Source organism: Dermacentor silvarum, chromosome 10, assembly GCF_013339745.2.
Source record: "Dermacentor silvarum isolate Dsil-2018 chromosome 10, BIME_Dsil_1.4, whole genome shotgun sequence".
Classification (NCBI taxonomy): Eukaryota; Metazoa; Arthropoda; class Arachnida; order Ixodida; family Ixodidae; genus Dermacentor; species Dermacentor silvarum.
The window spans coordinates 137,962,579-137,986,184 of NC_051163.1; the positions used below are offsets into that span (position 1 = coordinate 137,962,579).

The 23,606-nt window shown below is 48.2% G+C and overlaps 1 protein-coding gene across 1 annotated transcript in view; it reads right to left on the reverse strand.

Annotated features, from left to right (window-relative positions):
- Positions 1–23,606, reverse strand: part of LOC119430985 (sodium- and chloride-dependent GABA transporter 1-like) — a 515,747-nt gene that overhangs the window by 32,688 nt on the left and 459,453 nt on the right. Inside the window, exons 4-8 of the mRNA XM_049657766.1 lie at positions 20,046–20,313; positions 17,418–17,521; positions 15,054–15,178; positions 3,210–3,322; positions 2,456–2,587 (exon numbers count right to left, since the gene is read on the reverse strand). Of these exons, the coding sequence (XP_049513723.1) occupies positions 2,456–2,587; positions 3,210–3,322; positions 15,054–15,178; positions 17,418–17,521; positions 20,046–20,313 (742 nt within the window). The remainder of the gene's footprint in view (positions 1–2,455; positions 2,588–3,209; positions 3,323–15,053; positions 15,179–17,417; positions 17,522–20,045; positions 20,314–23,606) is intronic.

The following is a 23,606-nucleotide window of genomic DNA, read 5'->3' on the forward strand; positions in this document are numbered from 1 at the left end:
AGAGCATCCGTCTCCCAAGCAGCGGGCCTGGGTTCGATCCCGGCGGAGAGCGGGTACTTTTTTTCGCATGCGATAGCGGCTACGGGGCTGCTGCGGTGGCATCATCGCGACCCGAAACGGCTATTGGGATGAGCCCATAACAGCTTACGCTGTAAAAAGCCGGCAGATCCCACGCCCAGTGGGAATCGATGTTCTGCGAAGCAGTTTGCGGGGAGCCTACAAAGTTAACGAAACGACTATGGGAGCACCGAGGCGCAGGCGGCTGTTTCACCACCTGCATGACACGCATGTCTTGACATTCATGTCATGACTTAATATTCTCTCTCTCTCTCATGACCTATCATTTATGTCCGAAACCAGCTCAGTGGTTTTGGACTGTTAATCTTTTTCGCCGAGTCATTGTCATTCTTGCTGAGTCATGCTCATGACTATGACTTCTCCCATCATCCTTTAGTGTTTCCTTCAATTAGTACCTACGTCCGAACCCATTTCAGTGGTTTTTGAGTGTTAATCTTTTTTGCTGAGTCACTGTCAGTTTTGTGGAGTCATGCTCATAGCTATGACTTCCACCATCCTCATTTAGTGTTTCCTTCCCTTAGTGCCCACGCCCGAACCCTTTCAAGGGGTTTGTGAGTGGTAATCATTTTTCACTGAGTCATTGTCGTTATTGCTGAGTCATTCTCACGACTATGACCTCTCCCATCATCCTTTAGCGTTTCCTTCACTTTCCTTCACGTTTCTTTCACTTTTGCGGGCACGCAAAATGCATGCGTGCGTGCACTCGTCCACGGCGACAACGTATGCTTGGGTCCTCCTAAATCCCACCCCCTTCAATCCCACCGGTTGTCCATCGTGATTTCAGCGAAATCACGATGGACAACCGCAAAGAGGATACCGGAATACTCTGGCAAGACCATTCTGTTGCCTCTAGGCTTGTACTTGGCTATAACAAGCTGACACTGACGTCAAGTCTGCGCATAATTTGTGGTGTCTTCTTTCATGTTTTTCCAAATAAATCGTTCGGCTATGTTGTGGTACGTCTTCGAAAATCCGTCTTGTCCTCCTTACTCTGGACCAGTGTGGTGAAGCTTCAGGACTGCAGGCACTTTGGTCTCCGATACGTACACTTTGCCATTCTTAACTTCCATCTCCTGCGTGCCTTCCGAAAGCTGTAAAAGGTTTGCGTTTCTAGTTGGGGCTTCGTGCGGCACGTGGAGTCGAGAAAGGGCATCGGCATCCTGGTGTTTATATCCCTGGCGATGTATGACGTCAAAGCTGAATTGTTGTTTTTCGCTAACCCATCGAGCTATTCTGCCCTTCGGCTGCGATAGCTCTAACAGGTACGCCAACGCCTGGTTTTCTGTGAACAGGTGGAAATAGTTGCCTTCCAGGTAGCTTCTGAAGTGTCGTAAGGCCATCACCACTTATATATGGATATCATACGGCAAGACGCGTTCGGTCAGGTCAGAGACGTATGTGCACAACATGAGCGACTAAAGAGAATGCTTACGCACTATCTGATATGTCCCACGAGGGAGTTTCTGCAGTAATATTTGAACATTCGGTTCACACTGAAATAAGTCTAATTGGGAATAAAATTATTCCGAAAAGTGTGGCTGAATTTGAAAATTTTTATTTATAAAGTTGTTTTTACTAAATGTGCTGTACTGAGTGTTGTTATCGTTTATATCGGGGTAAATACGGTTTTCACCGTATTTTTCATGCAACAGTTCAGTATGCTAGTAGTGTTTGAAATATAGGCCGTGCACTACACAATTCATGTGTTGGTCCATCTGTTCAAGCTGGGATAACCCTTCCTTTGTTGACTAATTAAGCAGTAACTTCCCACACGTAGAGCCGCACATCATCCCCTTTTAATATGTTACCTTCTTCATTCCGTAAGAAGGTTCGCACACCTTTAGTTCCTGCTTCTAGTTAGCGTACTGATGTGTTTCCATAATTGTTCGCGTACGTCTTTATCTGCTTTGGATCTGATGCACCCAACGCTCACTTGTGAATGTGGTGGCATCAGTTCCTGACTTTTTCTGGAATAGCCGACGCTAATGTAGCTAGCCTTCTTGTTTTTGTTCAGGTAAAAAACACGGCAACTTGACAAGCAATCGCGTTTTAACAATCCTGAACATCTCCGCAAAATATGACAGCTGCGGAAATGGCAGACTGTAAAGCTGGGGCCGCATATGATACTCGAATTTAACAGTTAAAGGCAATTTGTGAATGTCCCAAAGTAACCACTCAAGCATTAAGATTTGGTGCACCAATGTAATGTACATTTGCTTAAAAGATATGACATTAATTGCCACGGCTCTGTAAAGGTTCGCCTGCTTCAATCGACAAGACTACCGCAGTGGCAATATTTATCATACCGCAGTGGCTTAACACAGATAGTGCCTTATCTGTTCTCCAGCCAACAAACTGCGTGGTTGGCTCTTCCTACCTGTGTCACGAAGCTGAGTCCGATGAGGTACGAGACAAAACAGACGATCGCGATGAAGATCTCCTTGTGAGGTCGGAGCAGCCGGGGCCACTCGTCCACAACGGCGGTGATGAAGCCTTCCAGTGTGCAGAACTGCACAGAATGGGCTCGATTAGAATGAATATCTCTGACAGTTTTGAGAACAGCAAATAGATAAATGTTAATGCGATTGACGTAAAGGCTCAATGAATCCTCAGAACCCCTCCTTGTACGCGGAGGTTGTTTGTTGCCAAGCGAACAACTACAACGCCTACCACGTTTGTCGTGAGTGAGTTTAAATGTAGGATACACAAGCCACGTACTGCGTAAAATGCTCCAAGAAAGGTAGAAAGAAGGAGTGGAAAATTCCAACTTTTATTACAAGCAGCACCAGGAAGCCATTATAAAGGCCCACATAAAGGCCTACCTAAAGGCCCACCTGGAAGCACGAAACAATCATGCTGCCTCCCTTGAAACCCAAGAAGAGCACATTTTTCTTTAATTTGAGGAGTACACACGAAAGGGAATAATGTTGACACCACCCTAAAAAAAGAAAAGAAAAGAAAAGAAAAACGCAAACAAAAAAGAACAGTAACAACAGCAAAGACAAAAACTACCAAAAACAACTGAAAACAATAAAAAAGGCGGAAGTGATGAAAACGATATACAGAATGTGGATGTAAGAAAGGAGAAAAGCCAGATAAAAAAAGGACACCTCAGGCGAGGTGTGACTTGCCTGACTGTCAAGTCCCAGCATGACGATCATGAGGAAGAAGAGCACCGCCCAGAGCGGGGATATGGGCAGCTGCAGAACCGCGGAAGGGTACGCCAGGAACGCAAGACCCGGACCTGCGACACAGTTCGACTGCTATACGGGTTGCCCGCCGCGCTGGCACAAAGGCTGCACATACAAGGGATGCCGTGGTTTTCCCCACTGTGTGTACTCCATAATTTTGTTTTCTAATTAGCGTTACTCATATGGTCATGACGCGGTCCATGGCCACGTCATGGCCATGGAGCGCGTCCTAAGATGCGTCGGGTCACTACGACTTGTCACATACGACCATTCCAGAGGCATAGTAGGAAGGTGCGAGCAGTAGCTAGGTTTGATTAAGCGGACGACTCATAATTAAAGTTCCGTGTTTTTGGTGTTTACTTTGGCGAAATCTGGCGGATGCTTCTTGGCATTTATTCTTTTTCAACAATTGGGTATTTATCAGCGTTTAATTTATTTACTTTCTTGCGGTTTGAATGGCGGCGCGTTATAATCCAAGCACCCAAAAATCTGCTGAAAGTAAGTTAATTGAGCTGGAATGTATACAGTGACGATGGGCCAAAAGAAGCACGATTGCAGAGCATGCATTAAAGCTTGTTGCAGACACAGGAATACTTAACCAGGTTCGTGCCAGTGACGGCTAGCACGCCCCTTACTACTAATCACTCTTAGCATAGAAAATGCCCGTTCCACAATGGTGCTACACACTGGTAAAGCTAGTAGGATGAGCGCGCGCACTGAGGTAGTACTGGCCATTGGCGATGCGTGACGCCTCCAGAATGAGGCCAACAACGTCTCCCGTACCAAGGAGCACCAGTCTGCAAACGTTCTTCGATGACGTTGTAAAATGTAAAGCAGAGCCGGCCTATCTGACACCAGTGTTCTCTTGTTGAAGCCCCATCGGGCTGGCTCTCCACTTGTTGCACAGATGGCGACAGTACTGCGCGTTTCTTTCGCTGCGGTGTGGGCGCCTGTAGCCGCCGCCTTTAACTCCAGCCCGCATCTGTCCTGTCCGCTCTCGCTTCAGACGCTCGCGCTTCATGCCCCTTGCCGCATGACAGTGTTGTCTTCCTCAGCTCTACTGCATCCGCTCAGGTGTCGACGCTTGCTTGCCGCCATCACTGGTTACACTTCGATGCCCGCCAACTACTCACATGAATACTATGAGCCGTTCAGCTATTAGTAGCAAACAAGCCATCACGGATATCTAGACACCTAGGCACTTTCCAGATTTTGAGCGTGCATATCGTGACGAAAACTACATGTGAAAAAGAGAAGAATGGTTAACGTCGCACGGAACAGCAGTAAAACAGATAACAAACGCGTCTTCAAGAACGCTATGAACGAAGACCAAAGCTCCAACAACTTCTCTCTGTTTCGCAGCTATATTATGCCGTTTTATCTGTACGGAAAGCGCTCACAATGCTCAATGTGTAGGAGGCGCAATCTTACACAGTATGCTCTGTGGCGTGTTCTTAATCGAACAAGATGACGTCGAGTTACAGACCAGTCGGTGTACATGTGAGCTGCTACATATTGTTATTCACGCTATAGCCTCCAAGGGTACGAATTCGCGGGACGAGACATGTACGAGGCGTGCACTTTCTTGCACTGTCGTCGTGCGTGGTTGGATATTTAAATTCGGAGACGTTATCATATTTTATGTAATCCACTGCCACGAGGGGGTTTATTTTATATCCTGAAGTGACTGGCCGACTTTTTCTTTTTACTATACGCCTTCTGTGCAGTGATGCTTCCTTTTCGGCAAAACTGCCGCACATACATTTTTTTTATTGCGATAAAGACTTGCCGTTAAGGCATAATTCTTGATGTGTATATGTGTATTATATGTGTGCTGTGAGGCCTGTGTTGTGTATGAATTGAAGCAGTGTTTTGTAGAATCTGTTATCATGTATCCAGCGGTCATAGCTGGTTGTCACACTGTAGCGGAGGCCGGCTTGCAGTAGGAGACGCGAGCGTTCCGATTGTAAACCAGTACAGGTCCATATTAGATGGTATGCATCTGCTTCCATCACAGGGACGGAGCAGTATGGACACGTAGCACCCAGTGGTAAATGCGACCAGTTCCACCTTGAGATCACAGCCGGTGTAAGGGCCACCCCGGCCCGAAGCCTCCTAAGCACAACTTCCTCCGCCCTAGTAAGGTGAAGGGGGAGGGAGCAGACACACGGGGGGATAAGAGCGCGTGTGTCCTGCCGGAGAAAATTTTTACGGGCTCGGAGCGAGTTAAGGGGTTGAGGTGGGAGGGGAATAGACGGAAGGTCTGGATTAGGAGGGCAATGTGCCTGCTGGTCAGCAGCAATGTTGTGAGGGTTCGCTGCATGGCCTTGAATCCAGTGTACCTTGACGCAGGTAGCTGTTTTTCTATTCATCGTGTGTATTGTCTCGCAGATTTCCATCGCCTTGTCAACCTTCTTCAGTTCCTGAATAGCCGCTAAAGAATCAGTGAAGATATCTAGTTGTTTGATGGTAGGCAGCTTAGATGTCGCATCTTGCACAGCGTCGTGGATGGCTTGAAGTTCCATTACTAGAGCGCTGGCTTCCGTAGATAAATAGCGCCGGTGGCCGCTGATGAAATTATGCGTTGTACTGAGGAATGATGTCCTCCCGCCGTCTGGGAGAATAGTAGCATCCGTATAGACTTTGCAGGTGTCAGCGCATGATGCATCGATGATATTGTGGTCGTCAATAATACCTGTTGTATCGCTGCGTCGTAACTTCGTTGGCTTATTAGTTGTGATGCTGGTGAATTCCCAGGGAGGCATTAGATAGGGCTGATTGTCAATCCAAGAGCCGCGTTGAAAATGAGCATGCAACGCAGCGACAGCCGGAACAAGTTGCTTTTTTATTTCACGTGCTTTTTCACGTGCAAAATTAGCTCTGCAATTGTGTTGAGCTGGGCATGTTCCTGTAACGTTGGTATCGGAGTGATGCGTGGTAGTGCTGTGATTGTGCGCATAGCATCGCGATTAATCGTCTCTAACTGTGCCAACTGTGCCAAAGTTATCCCTTGAAATTGTGCCTGATATAAAATTCGTGGCTGCAAGACTGCACGCACCAGCCGTCGAGCTACGTCAGTACGAGCTCCAGCTGCTTTTGCTGCAATGCGACGAATAAGGTGAAGTGTTTTTGTCGAAGTCTGTCTGATTTTACGGAGCCAGTGTGCACCACTGCCGGACTGGTGAATATCGAGACCCAGTATGCGGACCTCAGAAGCCTCAGGGATTGTCACTGCGCCGAGTTTAAATGTAAAGGGGCGTTGCGTGATTCTTGTGCGTCCTTTCTTGTTGGCCACCACAACATAGCTTGATTTTTGGGCGGAAATGTCCAACCCTGCTTTCCGAGCGTAGTTGTGCAGAACATCAAGGGCTTCTTGAAGCTGTTGAGTTTGTCGAGATACATCGTCATGTGCGGACCACAAAGTGACGTCATCCGCATAGATTAAAAACTTCACGCCTGGAATCTGGTGTAGTTGCCAGGCTAGAGGTATTAGAGCAATGTTGAAGAGAAGAGGAGCTAAAACCGACCCTTGTGGGACTCCTCTGTTCGATGTGAAGTATCCTTCTTGCCTCCCATCTACTCTAATCGCAAATGTGAGATTCTGAAGAAATGAGTAGATAAATCTCAGGACCCGCGGTGGAAGTCACAGGTCGATGAGGTTGGCAATAATGATTTCATGGTCTATATTGTCATAAGCTTTCGTTATGTTAGTTGCTACTACCGTGCGCACAGCGTGGCTGTGTGGTGAAATCTGTAAAACATCGTCTGATAAGATAGAAAGACCGTCTTCAGTTCCCAAGTAAGAACGGAAGCCAATTTGAGCAGGATGATATTTATCATGGCGTTCAAGCCACCAGGAAACACGTGTGGCCAGCATCTTTTCAGCGAGCTTGCAGACAGTTGAGGTTAGCGAAATTGGGCGTAAAGACTGCAGGTTATTTGGAGACATTCCTGGTTTCGGGATCGGGACAACAATTGAATGCTTCCAGTCAGGTGGAACGTTTCCAGTCTCCCATACTTTATTAATAGCCTGAAGAAGTGCGTCGAGAGCTGTTCCTTCCATGTTCTTGAAAACCTCATAAGGAATGACATCGGGTCCAGGTGTTGTGCGTTTCTTCGAAGATTCAATCGCCGCTATTAGTTCGGCCATGCTGAAAGGGCTGGATATTTCGGATTCATCAGACTCATCAATTTCAGGGCAGTTTATAAGTGACGCGTGATCGTACTTCGGGAAAAACGCTCTAGCAGCGTGTTCTGCAAATTCATGCGGCGAACTTTGCATCGCTAACCTAACGCTCGCTGCAGGGTAAGGTTGCTTATGACCGCGTTCCATTGACCGGAACGTACGCCAAAGTGCTCTGTTTCCAATGCCCGATCCAAGATTCTCGCACCACTCATACCATCGTCGTCGAGAAAGTTGCTTTTCGTGCCGACGCGCCTTCGCCGCTATATGGCTAGCACGTGCACGGCTACCTGGTACATCGGGATTCCTCGACGCATACACTTCTGCCTGACGTCGCTTTGCCCAAAGTTGCAAAAGAGCGAGGTCCGGTTGAGGTTGTTCCTCGTCAACTGGGGTTACAGTGGTGTTACTGAGGAGCAGTTCTTGCAAAGCGGGAAGAATTTCTGAGGGCTCTGAGGGTACTTTATAAATCGATGATTCCCGAAACTTATCCCAATGCGCGACTGTTACTAGTCGTCGAATTTTCTTTATGCACGTTCTACGCAAACCAATCATTATTGGCATATGATCACTGCCCCAAGTATCTGGTTCCACCCGCCACTGCGGCATTCCAGGGCCCAACAACCACGTGAGGTCTGGAGCGTGTGTTCTAGATACTGCGGGTACAGCACAGGTAGCCACAGCGTGAAGGTTCAACAAAGTAAAAGTGGCATACAACAAAGTAAAAGTAAAAGTAAAAGTGACATACATGCACACATAATAATGCGGTATACATGCTTACGAGATGCTCCACTTTGTACTCTTCGCACGGAAGTCTCGGAAATGTGCTCTCGGTGTAGCGCTGTAGTGAAGTGCTGCCCGAAGTGGCGCGGACAGTCTTTCCTTGAATCCTCACTAAGTAACGTTCGTGCTCCATTCGTTGAACAATTGTTGACTCACAGGTGGCACGAAGAAAGGACATTTCTCGTTCCCAGACCGGCATAGGAGAACAAAACGTTTGAACACTCCGACGACCTACCATCGAACTCGCTTAGCAACGTAAAAGCATCACGTGCGTAGGAAAAATTCACCTTTACGTTCAACGAAGCATAACAAGGCCAATTTGCGCAAGCGGACGACTCAAACCACGACTGAAACACGAAAGCGCATCGCAAAATTGGATCGCGTGAGAGCCGCTCGAGTCAATGTGGTATCAGATGGAAGCAATCGTTTTAAGCTGGCCACATTTACCCAGCAACGCACCACACGCGTTTGCATTGCGACAGTACGCAGCTTCATTGTTTTCTCGTCATCTGCTACGTGGGCCATTCGGCGGCTTAAGAGACGAATTTTAAGCTGGAAGTTTGCTGGCTAAATCAACGGTACGTGGAGCTCTGTATTTAAATTATGGGGTTTTACGTGCCAAAACCAGTTCTGATTATGAGGCACGCCGTAGTGGGGGACTCCGGAAATTTTGACCACCTGGGGTTCTTTAACGTGCACCTAAATCTAAGTATACGGGTGTTTTCGCATTTCGCCCCCATCGAAATGCGGCCGCCGTGGCCGGGATTCGATCCCGCGACCTCGTGCTCAGCAGCCCAACACCATAGCCACTGAGCAACCACGGCGGGTGGAGCTCTGTATTTGTGCTAGCAACCTCTGGAAGAGGAGGAGCACAAGCAAAGGCTTGCTGGGGAGAGAGTGAGGAGCGGAGGCAGAGAGCACGGCAGATACTGCACAAGCGACGGCAAGCGGCATCGTAAATGGCCCAAATTCGCTCAATCCGCCCGCTGTTCCGCACTCCGCCTAGGTGCTAGACTACGCCTTACTGGTGGCTTGACGGTCGCTTTGACTAGCGTTCGCGACTTTCCTGCTCGCATGCCTGCTTGTCTCTCATTGGTTGGCCCGAAGCCGATGGCTTGTGACGTCTTCACGACAAACATGGCGCTTGCTCAAAGCGAAGCTAAGCGGGGACGCGAAACATAAGCTACAGTCGCGTCAGAAATAGATTATTGTAGCGAGAGCAACATTGGCCGTATTCTCGCCGTTGCGCTGTGGCCGGTGGCCGCACCGCGAGTTGAGCCGCTGCCTAGCAACCGCCGCAGCTGGCAGCGCCGCTCGCCGCGCCATCTGGCATGACGTCAGAGGAGCAATGTACTTCAGAATAGCTTCTTGGGCGAGTTGGTGTTTACTGAACACGATACTTAGTAGCGCAAAACTCGAAATAAAAAACAACAGTTAGAGGCGAGAGGAAAGCCCTCGTCTTTCCTTTCCTCTCGCCTCTCACTGTTGTCTTTTATTTAGAGTTTTGCGCTACTGAGTATCATGGTCAGATGAGAAGCCGGTGAAACCGCGTTGCAACAACAGAGGAGGCGCCGGCGTTGCATCGTATATATACAAGGGGCGGCTCGGTGGGATTCGTCGGCAGATACGGAAAGTGAGTCGGAGAGACTAAAAGAAGCCAGGCTTCGTCGTCGGAACGAAACCAAGAGGAGGCAGCGAGCCGAGGAGACGGAGGAAGAACGAGCCTCACGCCTCGAGAAGCATTATAAGTACGAAGCGGCCAGGCGAGTGGATTCAGATTAAGATAGCACCCGAAACGTGTTCACGTCGCTGGACGACAACCCCTTATCCTCCCCCCTCAACGACCATCGGGCCATTTTTGTGGCAATTGAGAAACAAGATGACGACTTTCAAAATAAATGCGTTACACTTTAAAAATGTCTAGTGATTAATGTAACCATAACTTAACGAGAGGTTATAACCATCACTAACGAAACCTAAACACTCAGATGTACGAAGCTAAACGATAAAGATGTAACGGTAGAGAGAACCAAGCTAAAAAACACACTGCATATCCACGGGGTGAATGATGATGAGTGGGCGAAGCTCCGGAGGGAATCATCGGTAAACCGTGAATCTTCCGTGTAATTCGCCCAGTCTCGCCGCACTAAATCGAACGATTGACTTCCACCAATGACACGCGCCATATGTGACGTCATTCCTATTTTATAACAGCGCCCTTCATTATAATTGCACCATCTCCCGCTTAAGGGGACGCTAGCACAAACGCGTTAGAAACGTGCAGTACTCTCTAGTAAGGGGGAGAGGCCACAGCGTCTTTCGCAGCCGTTTACACATGCCGGAACGTGCACCGCGTTTGCCGATGCCATCACATGACTGCTGAGAGAGTATAACCCCCGTATTCATAAACGCTCCTCGACTTGAACTTGACTTGCCACCGCCTTCAACGCGTTTCGAACGCGCTGCCCAAGGCGGTGGCAAGTCAAGTTCAAGTCGAGGAGCGAACGCGTTGAAGGCGGTGGCAAGTCAAGTCGAGGAGCGTTTATGAATACGGGGGTAAAGCGGAGAGGCCACAGCGTCTTACACCAGCTTCTTACACGGGCCATAACGCGCAAGCACAAACGCGTTAGAAACGCGCAGTCTTTCGTTAATGTTGGGAATTTATTGTCATCGTGGTGCGTGTGTTCAGTGCGCTTCGTGGCATCGTGGTTAGCGTCGCGCGTTCGGAAGCGAGGGGTCCCTGGTTCGATTCCGCGCTACGGACACAGCTTTCGGAATTTTTTTTCTGATAAAAGTAGACATGGCTACCTACTACGACGACGACGACTACTACTACTACTACTACATACTACAGAGGAGGGACAGACCCACACCCTAAGGAGCTTCGCCCCTAAAAATCAGAATAACCGTACCTCTCGCTACGCACACTGACGCATAACTTAGTTAGGCTACAGCCAATTTTTTTTCTCGTCCTCGTTATGTTTGCTAGAGTCCCATGGAGATAGTCATCGAGCGCAGCAAACCAGTGTACATTTCCCGACCTCATCAGTGTGTGCGATCGACGAGAGAAACAGACAGAGTTAAGGAAGTGTGCTGTGTTTACGCGAACGTCGGAAGAAATATTTGAAGCCGTCGACGTCGTGATTTTATTGCGATAGCAATTATATGGACACTCCAAGCGCATTCCTGCCGTCGCCGTGATGTTCCGTACGCTACATGTGTGTTCCGTACGCCCTACGCTAAATGAATGTGCGAGTGAAAGCTTGCGAGGGTCAGCCAACCATCGCGGCTGAATGGCTCAATCTCGCGCGCGAGAGGGCGAAAGGCGGGGTGCGGAAGCGGGCCGTTTTTCTTTACAGCGTAAGCAGTTATGGGCTCATTCCAATAGCCGTTTCTGGTCGCGATGATGCCGCCGCCGCCCCCGGGCGTAACCGCTATGCAAAAAACCGCGGAAATGCAAAAAAAGTACCCACTCTCCGCCGGGATCGAGCCCAGGACTGCTGCGTGGAAATCGGATACCTCACCACTGAGCCACGCACGCGCTCGCCATCAGGCAGAAGAAAAATTCCCTTTATACGCGCCCTATAGGCCGGCGCGCAGGCGCAGACGATCCGGGCCTCCGCCAGTATGGTGGCGCTATCTAGTTAAAGTGCCTGCAACCGCCGCGTGCGACGAGATGCGATTCAGACAAGATGCGATTCAGACCAGGCACGCAATCAACGCTATCCCGATGTTAGACGTGCGCCAAGTATTCTGGGTACCTCTTCGGTACACGTTATGGCGTCTCCTCACAAGGTACGAACCGCTGCTGAAGGAGCGAATCTTAGAGCTACGTGCGTGGCTACAACCAGGCATCATCGGGCTCAGCAGACTGCTGTGCAGAGAGCATTACAAGCCGCAGCTCGCTGTCGACGCCGGGCGGACAGTTCAGATCGTTCTCGCCAAAATCGAGGCGAAGACACGTTGCCGCGAAGACCTTGTGCATGGTGCCGAAATCGGAGCTACTCTTGCGCCGCTCAACCAGCTGACGCTGTGACTGTTCTGCGTGTGCCGCGCAGGACTGTGACTTTTTTTTCGCGTAGGAGCCATGGGGAGGAGGCGACGGAGAGGCGGGTGCATTCTGATGCGGCGGCTGCTGCTTACGGCGGGGCCGCGCGAGCGCCGTATCTTCAAAGCGATCTGCGATGTCGACAAAGTTCGCTGAGTGCCGGTAGCTTCGTATGCACTGCGCTTTCGATGATTCTTTCGCTTTGAAGCGACCCACAGCACGAAGGTAAATTCGCTCGCTGCTTCTGCCGCGCTTCCTTACTCCAGCGTTCTCACAGCGAGTTTCCGCGGTCATCGAGCGAGATGTCTTCTTGTTTACCGGTGCGCGCATGACACCGTGGTTGTAAAATTTAGTTCGTACGCGAATGATTTATGCGGCTGATAAAACTACTATCCTTATTCGTATAGCTGTCTGCTAATTTGCTATCGCAATTGATCCTTCACATTTCGGGCGAAACTGCGTCTTTTTTGGTGCCATGCTTCTTGTGTGCATTGCAAACGAGAAGTCCATCGCATAGATGTGCATCCTAAGCATGATACATGTTCAAGTCGTAGCGAAATGAAAAGTGTCCGATTGGCGTACCCAGGGTGCGCGACTTGTATATTTGTTCTGTGTATTCGGCTCGTTGCCGTGAAGAGGTTCACCTCTTCACAGTCCAGTTCGCCAGTCCTTCACAGCTTTAAGAAGTTATGATACGATCAATCGCGATAAGTTTTATTGCCTCGTTATTGTTGTCATTCCTCATGTGCTACTGCGTGTGAGCCTTTTTGCAGGCTGCGGTGCGCCGTGGTTACCGTGACGTCCGAGCTCTCGTATTCTTGCTGTGACGAAGTGCATTCGCAAGATAAAAATCGTGATATATATGTGTAATGTGTCTCAGCAGTGATAGGCGTAAAAATGCTCGTTGTCTGCGATGTGAGTGAGTTCAGAAGCGAATTGTGCATAGGTGTTGCCGATCGCGTTGTCTATGTACCCTGATAGACAAGCCCTATCACACTGGCTTATTCTGATTTGTACATGTATCGTTTGTTTCAAACCTTGTTACTGCCCTTTTGAAGGTACTTCTACCAGTGGGGGGAATTTGGGAAACATCTTAATCGTTACATACGTCACGACGTACAGCGCTGTCGTGAAATGTGGACACCAACGAGAGCTCTAATGTCATGAATTGAAATTTCAGGCAGCCTTTATTTTTATATTTTGGGCATTGGTGTGATGAGCAGGAATTTCTAGATTGCACGAAATGAAAACATGTAATGTAGCGCGAAAAAATCTCCTGGCCTTCCCCTGTCGAAAAAATGGGGGTAAGCGAAGCTTGCGGCAAGACGACGCTGTCGTAGGCGTTCCGCATCGTTTGCACTAAACTCAGGGCCGGCGGATCTTCGCTGACCTTTGGCTTCAACATCGCGCTTCCGGAACTCGGGGACCACGGCTCTTCGCTGACATTTCTCCTGTGCTATGGGAGCCCTCACGCTAGAATCGGCACATCGACGACGTACCCTTTCCCTAGCGAGTTCGCGCCACCGTTGCTCAAACGCAGCCTGCTCCTTGGCGGAACGCACCACGCGCGGCCTTGTGATCCGGCCGCCGAAACTGATCTGAGGCGACGGAAGCCCGGCGGAGCGCGTGCTAACCCCCTTTCCTGCTCTTTCCCGCCATGAGACCCACCAAACGACCCTGATTGTTCGCGCGCGTCACGCGATCTTGCAGCGGCGAAGATTTCCCCGCACCTGTTCTACTCTGTGAGCAGCCGGATTTTAGCGTGACACCACCACCACCACCGGCACTTGTGAGGCAATACGAGCTTCGCTTAAAAATTTTCACCGCCCATGCACACCCTACAGATGGTAAACCAGCAGAGCTGAAATGTGCGGACCCGGTATGAGCAACACGTAATTTCTTTCTTTCTTTCTTTCTTTCTTTCTTTCTTTCTTTCTTTCTTTCTTTCTTTCTTTCTTTCTTCCTTCCTTCTTCTTCCTTCCTTCCTTCCTTCCTTCCTTCCTTCCTTCCTTCCTTGCTTCCTTCCTTCCTCCTTTCTTGTCCCTGACTCATACTTGCATTGGATATGCGGGTATGCGTCACACGCGATATTATTATGGTTAATCGTGACGTAACCGACGAGCATGTGATGTTATTAATGTGATGACCTATCAGTCATGTTAGCCATACAGTCGTACCCTTCCATGCCAATTTTGCGGTATACCAAGCGAACGAGACGCGTGTTTTCGACAGGTTTTCGATAGGGTTTCAGCGTGACACTACCAGCACCACCACCGTCGACACATGTGCGGCAATACAAGCTTCGCTTGAGAAAGACCCCTACATCGAGAAAATGACACCAGAAGGAATGCTGTCCAGGTTGGCAGAGTTTCAGATTGAAGCTTACTGGTACTTGGAAAACATTTTAAGCGGTAGCAAACGAGGATGAAAGGAAGACGTGGACAACACAGTAGCGCATTGTGTTCTCCACGTCTTCCTTCCGTCCTTGTGTGCTGGCGCTAAAAATGCTTTCCATGTTAGAGAACCAACATGTCCAACGTACCGCAGTGCTTACCGTCAGTTCCATATTTGTAGTCGGGTTAATCGTCTTCCCATTGACGTTCGCTTCTACACTCTTTCAGCAACCGTTCCTCTCCTTACATTTGCTTACATTTGGAGGGCAAATGAATGCGGTCTTCCAGAAATATGGCATCTCGCAATGCACCTAGCGGTAGCGGCATCCGGCGCCACCTAAAATGTGGCACACAGCAGCTATGGGCTTAGTGCTCACCGGAGGCTGCGACGTCGGCAATGTCCTTCCCCTGCGAGTGCGCCATGAAGCCGATCACCGAGAAGATGACGAAGCCGGCGAACATAGATGTTCCGCTGTTTATGCAGGACACGATCAGCGCGTCCCTGCGCACACGATAAGCATATCTTCAGAAAAGCCTATTGTATGTGCCACAACATACTATAAACGTTCACCGCAATTAAAACGATGCCGGTAGGCACTTCTGAGTACGAACGCTCGCACACCAGGGGCAAAACTGGCCATCTGCAGCGCAATGTTAAGGAGACCCGTGGGTTCCTTTTGTCTTCCTCGTTCTGATAGTGACCTTCATCGAGAAGGTTTCACGCCTTTGACTAATCAACATTCGTCGGATTTCTGGTTAACCTTCTTGTGTAATGACCTTTTTTTGTTGTTCTTGCTAAGTGGTTCAGCGTTGCAGATTATTGGCGCAGCTCCCCAGACCTTACTCAGTAATAATTTATTACGATTGAACGCAAGGACAGCATTTGTAACTGCTATTTAGTGAAAATTAACATATTAAACGAGGCCTTCTTGAGAAAATAGTAGATTAGCAGAGAGATCTGTAGAGCAGAACAATTTGGCATTAAATGTACGCTTAAGAAGACAGGCAATGAAAAATAAGAATTTAAGAACAGCAACAGTCAAGCAAGCACAGTTGCCCGTGTTCACTTGCTTGAGCGCTTCCCTCAAGGTTTTCTGCATACTAATAAGTGAGTCGATATAATCAGGCGCACAAAGTAACACAACGGGTCATACGCAAAGAGGGTTGGTGTGTGAACACGTATCTTAAGAGGAAACAAGGCGTTCGAGAGCGGTCTTCGAACTGAGGTTTTCGTAGACAGACTGAATTTCTGCAATGCGTCAAAAACAGCAATCCAAGAAACATTATTGGTGAAGAGATAATTTTTTCTCATTCATTCATTTCTTATTCACTTTATACACAGGCCAAAACACACACGCAAACAAATGTTTAGACCCATAACTAATGGCTAGTAGGGAGTCTAACTAAAACGTGACTTAGCAAAGAACAGGCAAGGGCGCTATAACTTAAAATGATTCCAAACTGTTTTTATTACAATTTCTGCAATCAGCCTCCACGATTGGTCAAAACATTTTCGGGTCACTCCCAACTTCGCCTGTCTGTCACGGGACGTCACGAAAACCGCGATAGTTCCCCATCATATATAACGTGTACACAATGATTATGCATGATTAAGTCGCACAAAATAAAAATAATCTTTCCTGATTCGACGCCTTTTCACCATTAGCCCTCTGCTATTGGTCCAATGTTTTCTGGCTACGCCCACTTCACCTGTCTGTCACGCGACTTCACGAAACCACGGAAACTCACCACGTCAAAGTGACGTGTACGAGAAAAAAATGCATTAATATGCCGAACAAAACTGAAACTTTTTCTGAATAGCCACAGACTGCCCCGTTCCGAAAAGAATAGAAGATGGCGGCCCGCCGATCGCTCAGGCCCTCGCTACTCGCACCTGCTGGTGAGCATGTATTTATTTGCGCATGATGAACCTTTTTGCCGGGCAGTAAAACGTTATCGAGTCCTCTCGGCACGCACACGACATCGCTCTGCCAACTCTTCCTTGCTGAGGAGCCGTTTTAGCAGCATTCTTATCCTTCCGTTGCACGCCACCGCGATTTTCGACCAGCCACCGCAAGCTAAGTAAGGCGAAGCGGACCAATCGGAGAAGCCGGCACCACCCTCTTCATGCGGTTATCTATTTTCACTGTGCTGGCTCGGCCCCATCGAAACGCTCTCCACTAGAGCGTGCTCGTCGCCTCTTGTCAGCCAATTAGATAAGAAAAACCGCTGAGTGTAGACAATGTTATTGGTTTTGAAAGCGAACAAAGGTGACCTCCTATAAACGAGGAGAGTGTTTGATTGGGTTGTTCAGACAACGCTGCGGGTCACCGCCTGATTCTTGCGTCGGTGGTGACGTAAATTTGACGTCAGGAGTTTGGAATCAAAACAGTTTGGAATCATTTTGCGTTATAGCGCCCCAAGTTAGTTGCACTAAGCCCGAGACACAGGCTTGCGCTCTTCACTTTCTGTCCCAACCAACCATCCTACTATGGACGCAGCTGAACAATATTGTTTCCATCATAGTGATTATTATTTGCAAGGTTACCTTTGTCTGGAACCTTCTGCGACACAGACTAGTGTGCCACGGCTCTAAATTGAAGCCAAAATACGCCGCGGCTTGTATTCAGCAAAAGCGTAAACTGACAGAATAGCTGCCTCAATGCAATATTTGGGACAAACAAAGTTAAGAATAAAAACGAATGCTTGCGTTGTCAGAGCCCTTGAAATAATGCACTTACTTGTACACGTTGTTGTGATACTTGTTGTAGCTTCCCAGAGCTATTAGAGAGCCCAGTCCTAAGCCGTACGAAAAGAATATCTGTGTGGCAGCGTCAATCCAAACCTGCGATAGGTAAATGATAAATCAAATCTGTAGCAACAATCTTCAAGGAGCCATGACACAGCCGTCTATTTTTACTTTATATTTGTGATGGAGGATGGAGGCCCAAATATGGTTATGCACATTAAAAATGGGCTATCAGCGCACATTTCAACTCGAAATTACAATTTCAAACCGCTACATCTAAACCCCTCCCACCGACAGCGACGGCCATTTTGGCATCGACTGTGGGAGGTCAGGAAATGAGGGGCCACAAAATGAGGGTCAGGAAATGAGGGTATTGTCTGCTTTTAAATAGTGCGAGACCCCATCGTATGTTTCCCGGGATGTTTCTGAGTTTGTCTCTAACCTCTTTACCGCCAACTTTCGTAACGGGGTGGTTAATGGTCTACTGGGTATAGAGCATCAGACTGCTGTGCTGAGGGAAACGCGTTCGAAACCTTCAATTAACTTGGGTGGCCCAGTATATGACACATTCGTACGTGCCGCATTTCAATGAATCTTTTATTGCGATAGCAATTACATGGACACTTCAAACGGATTTCTGCCGTCGGCGTCGCCGTCGCCGTCATCGTCGGCGTCACCATGAGGTTCCGTATAAAGTCCAAGAGCGATAAAATCGTCGCCGCGCGCCGTATGCGCGAGTGAAAGCGCGCGGGGGACGCGCGCTATCACGGAGAGCGAATGCACGGCCGAAAGCAAGCGCGACCGTCGCGCGAAAGGCCGTGGGGGTATGGGAGGGAGGGAAGCGGGGCGACGCTGTGCTGCGGCACCAAATGCTTATCTTGCAACAGGCCGCAAGGGGAACTGGCCACTCAATCTCTCACCGGAAAGCAAGAAAGCGGGAAGGCAGCGCGGGAGGGAGGGGGGGGGGGCAGCGTCTCCTCTGCCAACAACTTCTCCTCTGCACAACTCCTCTGCACTTTGCCCGGCGGTCGCGGTCGCCCGCACCGTCTCTTATCGCCACACGATTCTGACCTTTGTATACGCTGTGCATTCGCCGCTCAGTTTCCATTGAAGCGATAGACCGCGCGAGCCTTCTCCCGCTGCGGCGGCTGCGCTTGCTGCCAGCGTTCTGACAGTCGTTGTCTGCGGTCATTCAGTGTGATCTGTTCATGTTTGCTTGTGCGCGCTGACACTACGATTGTTAATTAAGTTAGTAAGGGAATGTGTCCAAGTTTATGCAGCCGATAATACCACTATCCCTACTCCGAATTACTCTACTAATTTGCTATCGCAATCGATGCTTCACCTTTAGGGCGAAACTGCAATTTTTTTTTGTTCCAAGTTCCGTTCACACTTTTTAACGCTTCTAAAATGTGAATTCATGTATAGAGTATATTGCCCGCGCAGGCAGCTGCGATCTACTCCGCCGCAGTATCGCAGCAGCCATAGCGTTAATATATGGCCGCAGGAAAACGTCTCTCATCCCCCGCGTTGTCTATGTCTGCGCCATCACACCAAGAAGCAATAAAGTTGTCGTTACGTGATGCACCCTAGCTCCCTGCTACGAAACCGGGAACGGGGAATTTCTCTCCCGTGTGAATACCACTTCACGGAGGGAAATGAGAGACGAGTTGAGCGACGAGGCCAGTCTCGGAATTTTTAATTGTGTGTTGCTAAAAATGGTTTGTGAAGGACAGGAGGGATTGAATGGAGGGCATTGAGAGCAGCTGCCGATCAGAGAGAAAACAAACCTATAAACGTGGCTTGACAGCAGAGTGCGCTACGATGACGGAAACGCATCCCCTTCAAATGAAACCGCAATAACGGAGGCAAAGTGAAATCGAAACTGTCGTTTTTGACATCGTCTTCTAGGTTGCACTCACTGACATTAGCGGTCTGGCTGCGTCGTCCTAGTGTTACCAGTCAAAACTTAAACCGTTATACATAACCTGCCCGAACTGAGGAAAAGATGGCTGCGGCGGAAATTATGGATTTTCATTTTTCTATAAATCCAAGTACAAGTCACGAAATTTTCATTTCACCGTTTCACTATGACTACTCTAGAAATAAATGTGATTGTAGCCGTGTCGACAGAGCAAGCACTGGTGGATAGGTGTCACAAACTATTCACGTCACCGCTTTATTTTACTGGACTGTAGCGCAACTTTCCCTTTCAGAAAAACGTTGTAGTGCATCTTTCACAATTTTGGAATGATCGGGACATATTTGAGAAGACAAAGCGTGTTTGCGTAATGAACTGCGCACAAACAGTGGCCTGGTGTGTAAGCGAGCAGGCAGAGGTTAAAGCGCGTGTTTTCATCTTCTACGCATTTCTCCAGTTTGCGACTACTTTGGATTATCTGATAAGTGGCGCGAACAGAACACATTGCAGAGCTGAGATCTCATAGATGCTGTTCACTTGAGTAAGGGAACCGCAAAGTCACGGCAGTAGAGGAATTTCCTTTACATTTGGGAAATCGAATCAACGCTGTGTCCATCCAACGTTCTATGACGAGTCCTCTTACCATTCGCAAGACAAGTTGCGAGTCAGTTTGATTCGAGTAAATAAAAAACAACGCACCACCGAATCGGACAGCCTGTTCATGTCGGGGAGGACGTAGAACTTGATGCCTTCAAAGGCGCCGGGTAATGTGAGCCCGCGCACCAGTAAGATGAAGAGGAGAAAGTAGGGGAACAGCGCTGTGAAGTAGACCACCTTGCCCGTCCACTTGACGCCTTTCCAGATGCAGAAGTAGCACAGCACCCAGGCTATGAGGAGAGTGATGGCCAGCGGCATGCGTAAGTCGCCGGGCTCGTGCAGGCCTCCCGTGATCTGCAGCACATTGCCCCTGCACAGTGATTGAGACATTTTACTGACTTGAGTGTCGCGGCGTCAATCTTGGTAAGCGGTGATTGGTTGAATGTAATTGCTGTTTAGGCGGAAGAAAAGTCTCTCACTTGGTTAGCTTTGTATTTGAGTAGGAGAATAAAAGAAACTTCCGTTAATTCCGACATGTCTGCACGGCGCAAAAGACGAGGACACAAGAAAGAAGACAACACTGTGTTATGTTCTTTCTTGTGTTCTTGTCTTTTGTGCTGTGCAGACATGTCGATATTGAATCATAAACTTGCCCAAGCTTCCAATTTTCCATTAATTGGAACCAAAATTTTAGCGTCTCTTTGTAAACGATACCACCTTAGATGTGGAGACACTTCAACAAGCAGAACTGGTAGTGCATACAGAATTGACAGCGTGAGAACGATGTCTTTGTTCTGGTACGTCGCCGGCATCTCCTGCATACGGTGGCTAGATGGGTAGGTGTGCCGACTGGCGTAGTTCATTGCTTCTCCGCATCAAGACAGCATGAGTGGCGCTGCGGTCAGAGGCCTGTCGCGAAGCGTGCGTCGTCTGCTACTGAGTCTGTTGTTATTGCGCAGCTGTTTTATTTACGATAATTAGATTTCACAGTAAAACCTGAAAAAAATGGTTAAATTATGTTGAGAGAGTGCATAAAAGTGGGATGTAATGAGTAATTTCAAAAAGCGGTCATTTATATCGTCCGTTGACACGCTGATGGCACGGTGCGCTGTGCTCGCAGTTGTGATAGTTCCCTGAGCCCCTCAAATTTACTTAGAAGTTTAAGGGAGCACTGTGGGTATTGTTCGTCATTCGAAGCTTTTTAGACTTCGAGACACAGTGAAAGTGTTCCTGCAAAAAAAAAGGAAATCTAGCGTGAGGGACACCGTTTACTTTACATCATAATCATAAGTTCGGCTACAAACACGGCTTAAATATCCCTGAATTTGACACCATAAGACCCAGAACTTTCCGAGAAACGTGACTTTGCACATCATCGTGCTGAGAATATCTGTCAACCACGCTAGTCGTTTGCGAGAAACACTTCGAGGAGCGTATTACGCAGATTCCGCAGGTGTATCTTCGGCTAACCGGTGGCACTGTTCCTTCGGTGCTAGCTGACGCTCGAGCTGAAGAAACCTCCCACAAGAAGAAAAGCAAGGGTTTGACGGGATGCTGGTCGCTAAAATAATCATGAAGAGACAGTAAGACAAACTTTCACACGCACTTTGAGCAAATAGGATCCGAGTTAAAATGACGCGTGTTAAACAAGTCAAGAATGAGTATTTGTACACAACTGAGGAAGTGATCCTGCTAAACCACAGTCGACAAAATGATTCTGTGCGAGAAGCTTGAAGACGTTTAGGCAAGTACGACGACAAATATCAACAGCCACATAGAATAAAATTCAGCTTCAAGTGCCGCGGCCGCAGTTCACAAGGAAACGACTGTTGCGTGCACTGCATATGGCAGATTTTTATTCCTTTTTACAGCTCAAGTCTTCTTGACTGGTCTCTTGCGAGCAACACAAACTTGAACTTACTAACAGCATCATCAAGCTAATACATTTCTCGCCTGCACTTCCTTGTGACAAGGAAGAACTTGGCTCCTGAGCGCACTCCAGAAAAGAAATACATCTTGCTCCATGCTATACGTATGTATTGTGAGCGCTGTGATGCAATGCCCTGTTTAATTTCAGGCGATAGTTTGCTGTAAAAACTTGGCGTTACTTATTTACGCGTGCTACCTAAAACTTAACCTATTACATTCAAATACACATATATGACCGCCACGAGCCCAAACTATTATTTTGCATGCTACAAGCTGCTACTCTCATCATAGATCATACAGGTAATCATAGGTCTTCAACCAACGTAAGAAATAGCTTTTTTTAGAAAGACAAGTTTATTTCTAGTGGCAAGAAAGGTTGTTGACTAATATTGCAAACGTGTACAGCTGGACACAAGTTACCATACATCTCGTTTATAATAAGATCCATATAGGCAGAGAAATAAAGCTCCGGAGTTAAGTTGCTCGAGTATGAATATTTATTCGATTGTTTTTACATTCCTTTTAACTTCAAACCAAGTCATTTTGATTACGCATTTCGTGGTCTGAGAATACTCCCTGTGCGAATTACGCTCGGAAAGAGCACGTATACCCGGATTCGTACAGATATCTCAACTCTAGTTCTCCCTTTAGAAGAACTGATGATGGGCTACTTTGTCCGTGCAAAATTTGGGCTGCTCTTCGTAGACTCAATTTTAACGTGCATACTGAACAAGACAGCGCTAAGAGCTTCATACTTTTGCCTCTCAAACCGGGAAAGAAATATTTGACGAACAAGGCAAGTGCGCTACCTTCGCAAGTGACAGAGCTCCGCTGCATTCGTAAATATGTAACGGTCTATTATCTGACTGTGCAGACGGTTTGCAGTTTAACTACAGTGATAAACACTCCGCAGTTGCAATGTAAGACGGCCGCAGCAGCACACGACGCGCGCGGCTTGTGACAGGCCTCTGACCGCAGCGCCACGTCTGTCATCAAGAAGCGGAGAAACGCTGAACTACGCTTTACGTGCGGCAGACGGCACACCTACTCATCTAGCCACCGTATCCTGGACACCGCAACGAGTGGAGCCTAGACAATCTAGGGCCAAATCCACGGAACAAGCCAAATGAAGCTGCTGAGTTGTCAAAGCTACATTTGCTGTTTCTCGTGTGTGTGTACCGCGCGTCAAGCGTTGTATGTTATATGGTGGCAGGGTCCTGGGCGACTTCTCTGGATGCTCTTGCGAATTTTCGTCGCTCAGAATCACCGAACAGGTTAACATGGCGTCAAATAGTGCTTCTCGTGTCATATTATTGGCGTTTACCTATATAGAGGCCCCCGTAGCCGTTTCGTGGATCTGTTTGTAGGCTTTCGTTTGGAACCTAAAATTATGCAAAAAAAAGAACTGCATTAAATGAGCTACATTCGGTGCATCGACAGACGATCTATCGGGTAGAGTTGTATCCGACTCCAAAGCGTTCTTGCATACACCCACAGCCACTTCCATTGGCATGCTGGTGAAAAGAGACTTCATGTCAAAAGAAGCCAGAATCTCGTCCTGATTCACTGCGACGTCACGGACTTTGTTCATTAGGTCGTAGGAGTTGTGGGTGGCACGAATTGATAGCTTCTGGGTGGGGGTAGCCCGTAAAATCCACAATCAGATACATGGGCACGGCTGGCTTGTAAACCTTGGGGAGGCCATACAAATCTGGTGCTGAACCACTGTGACAA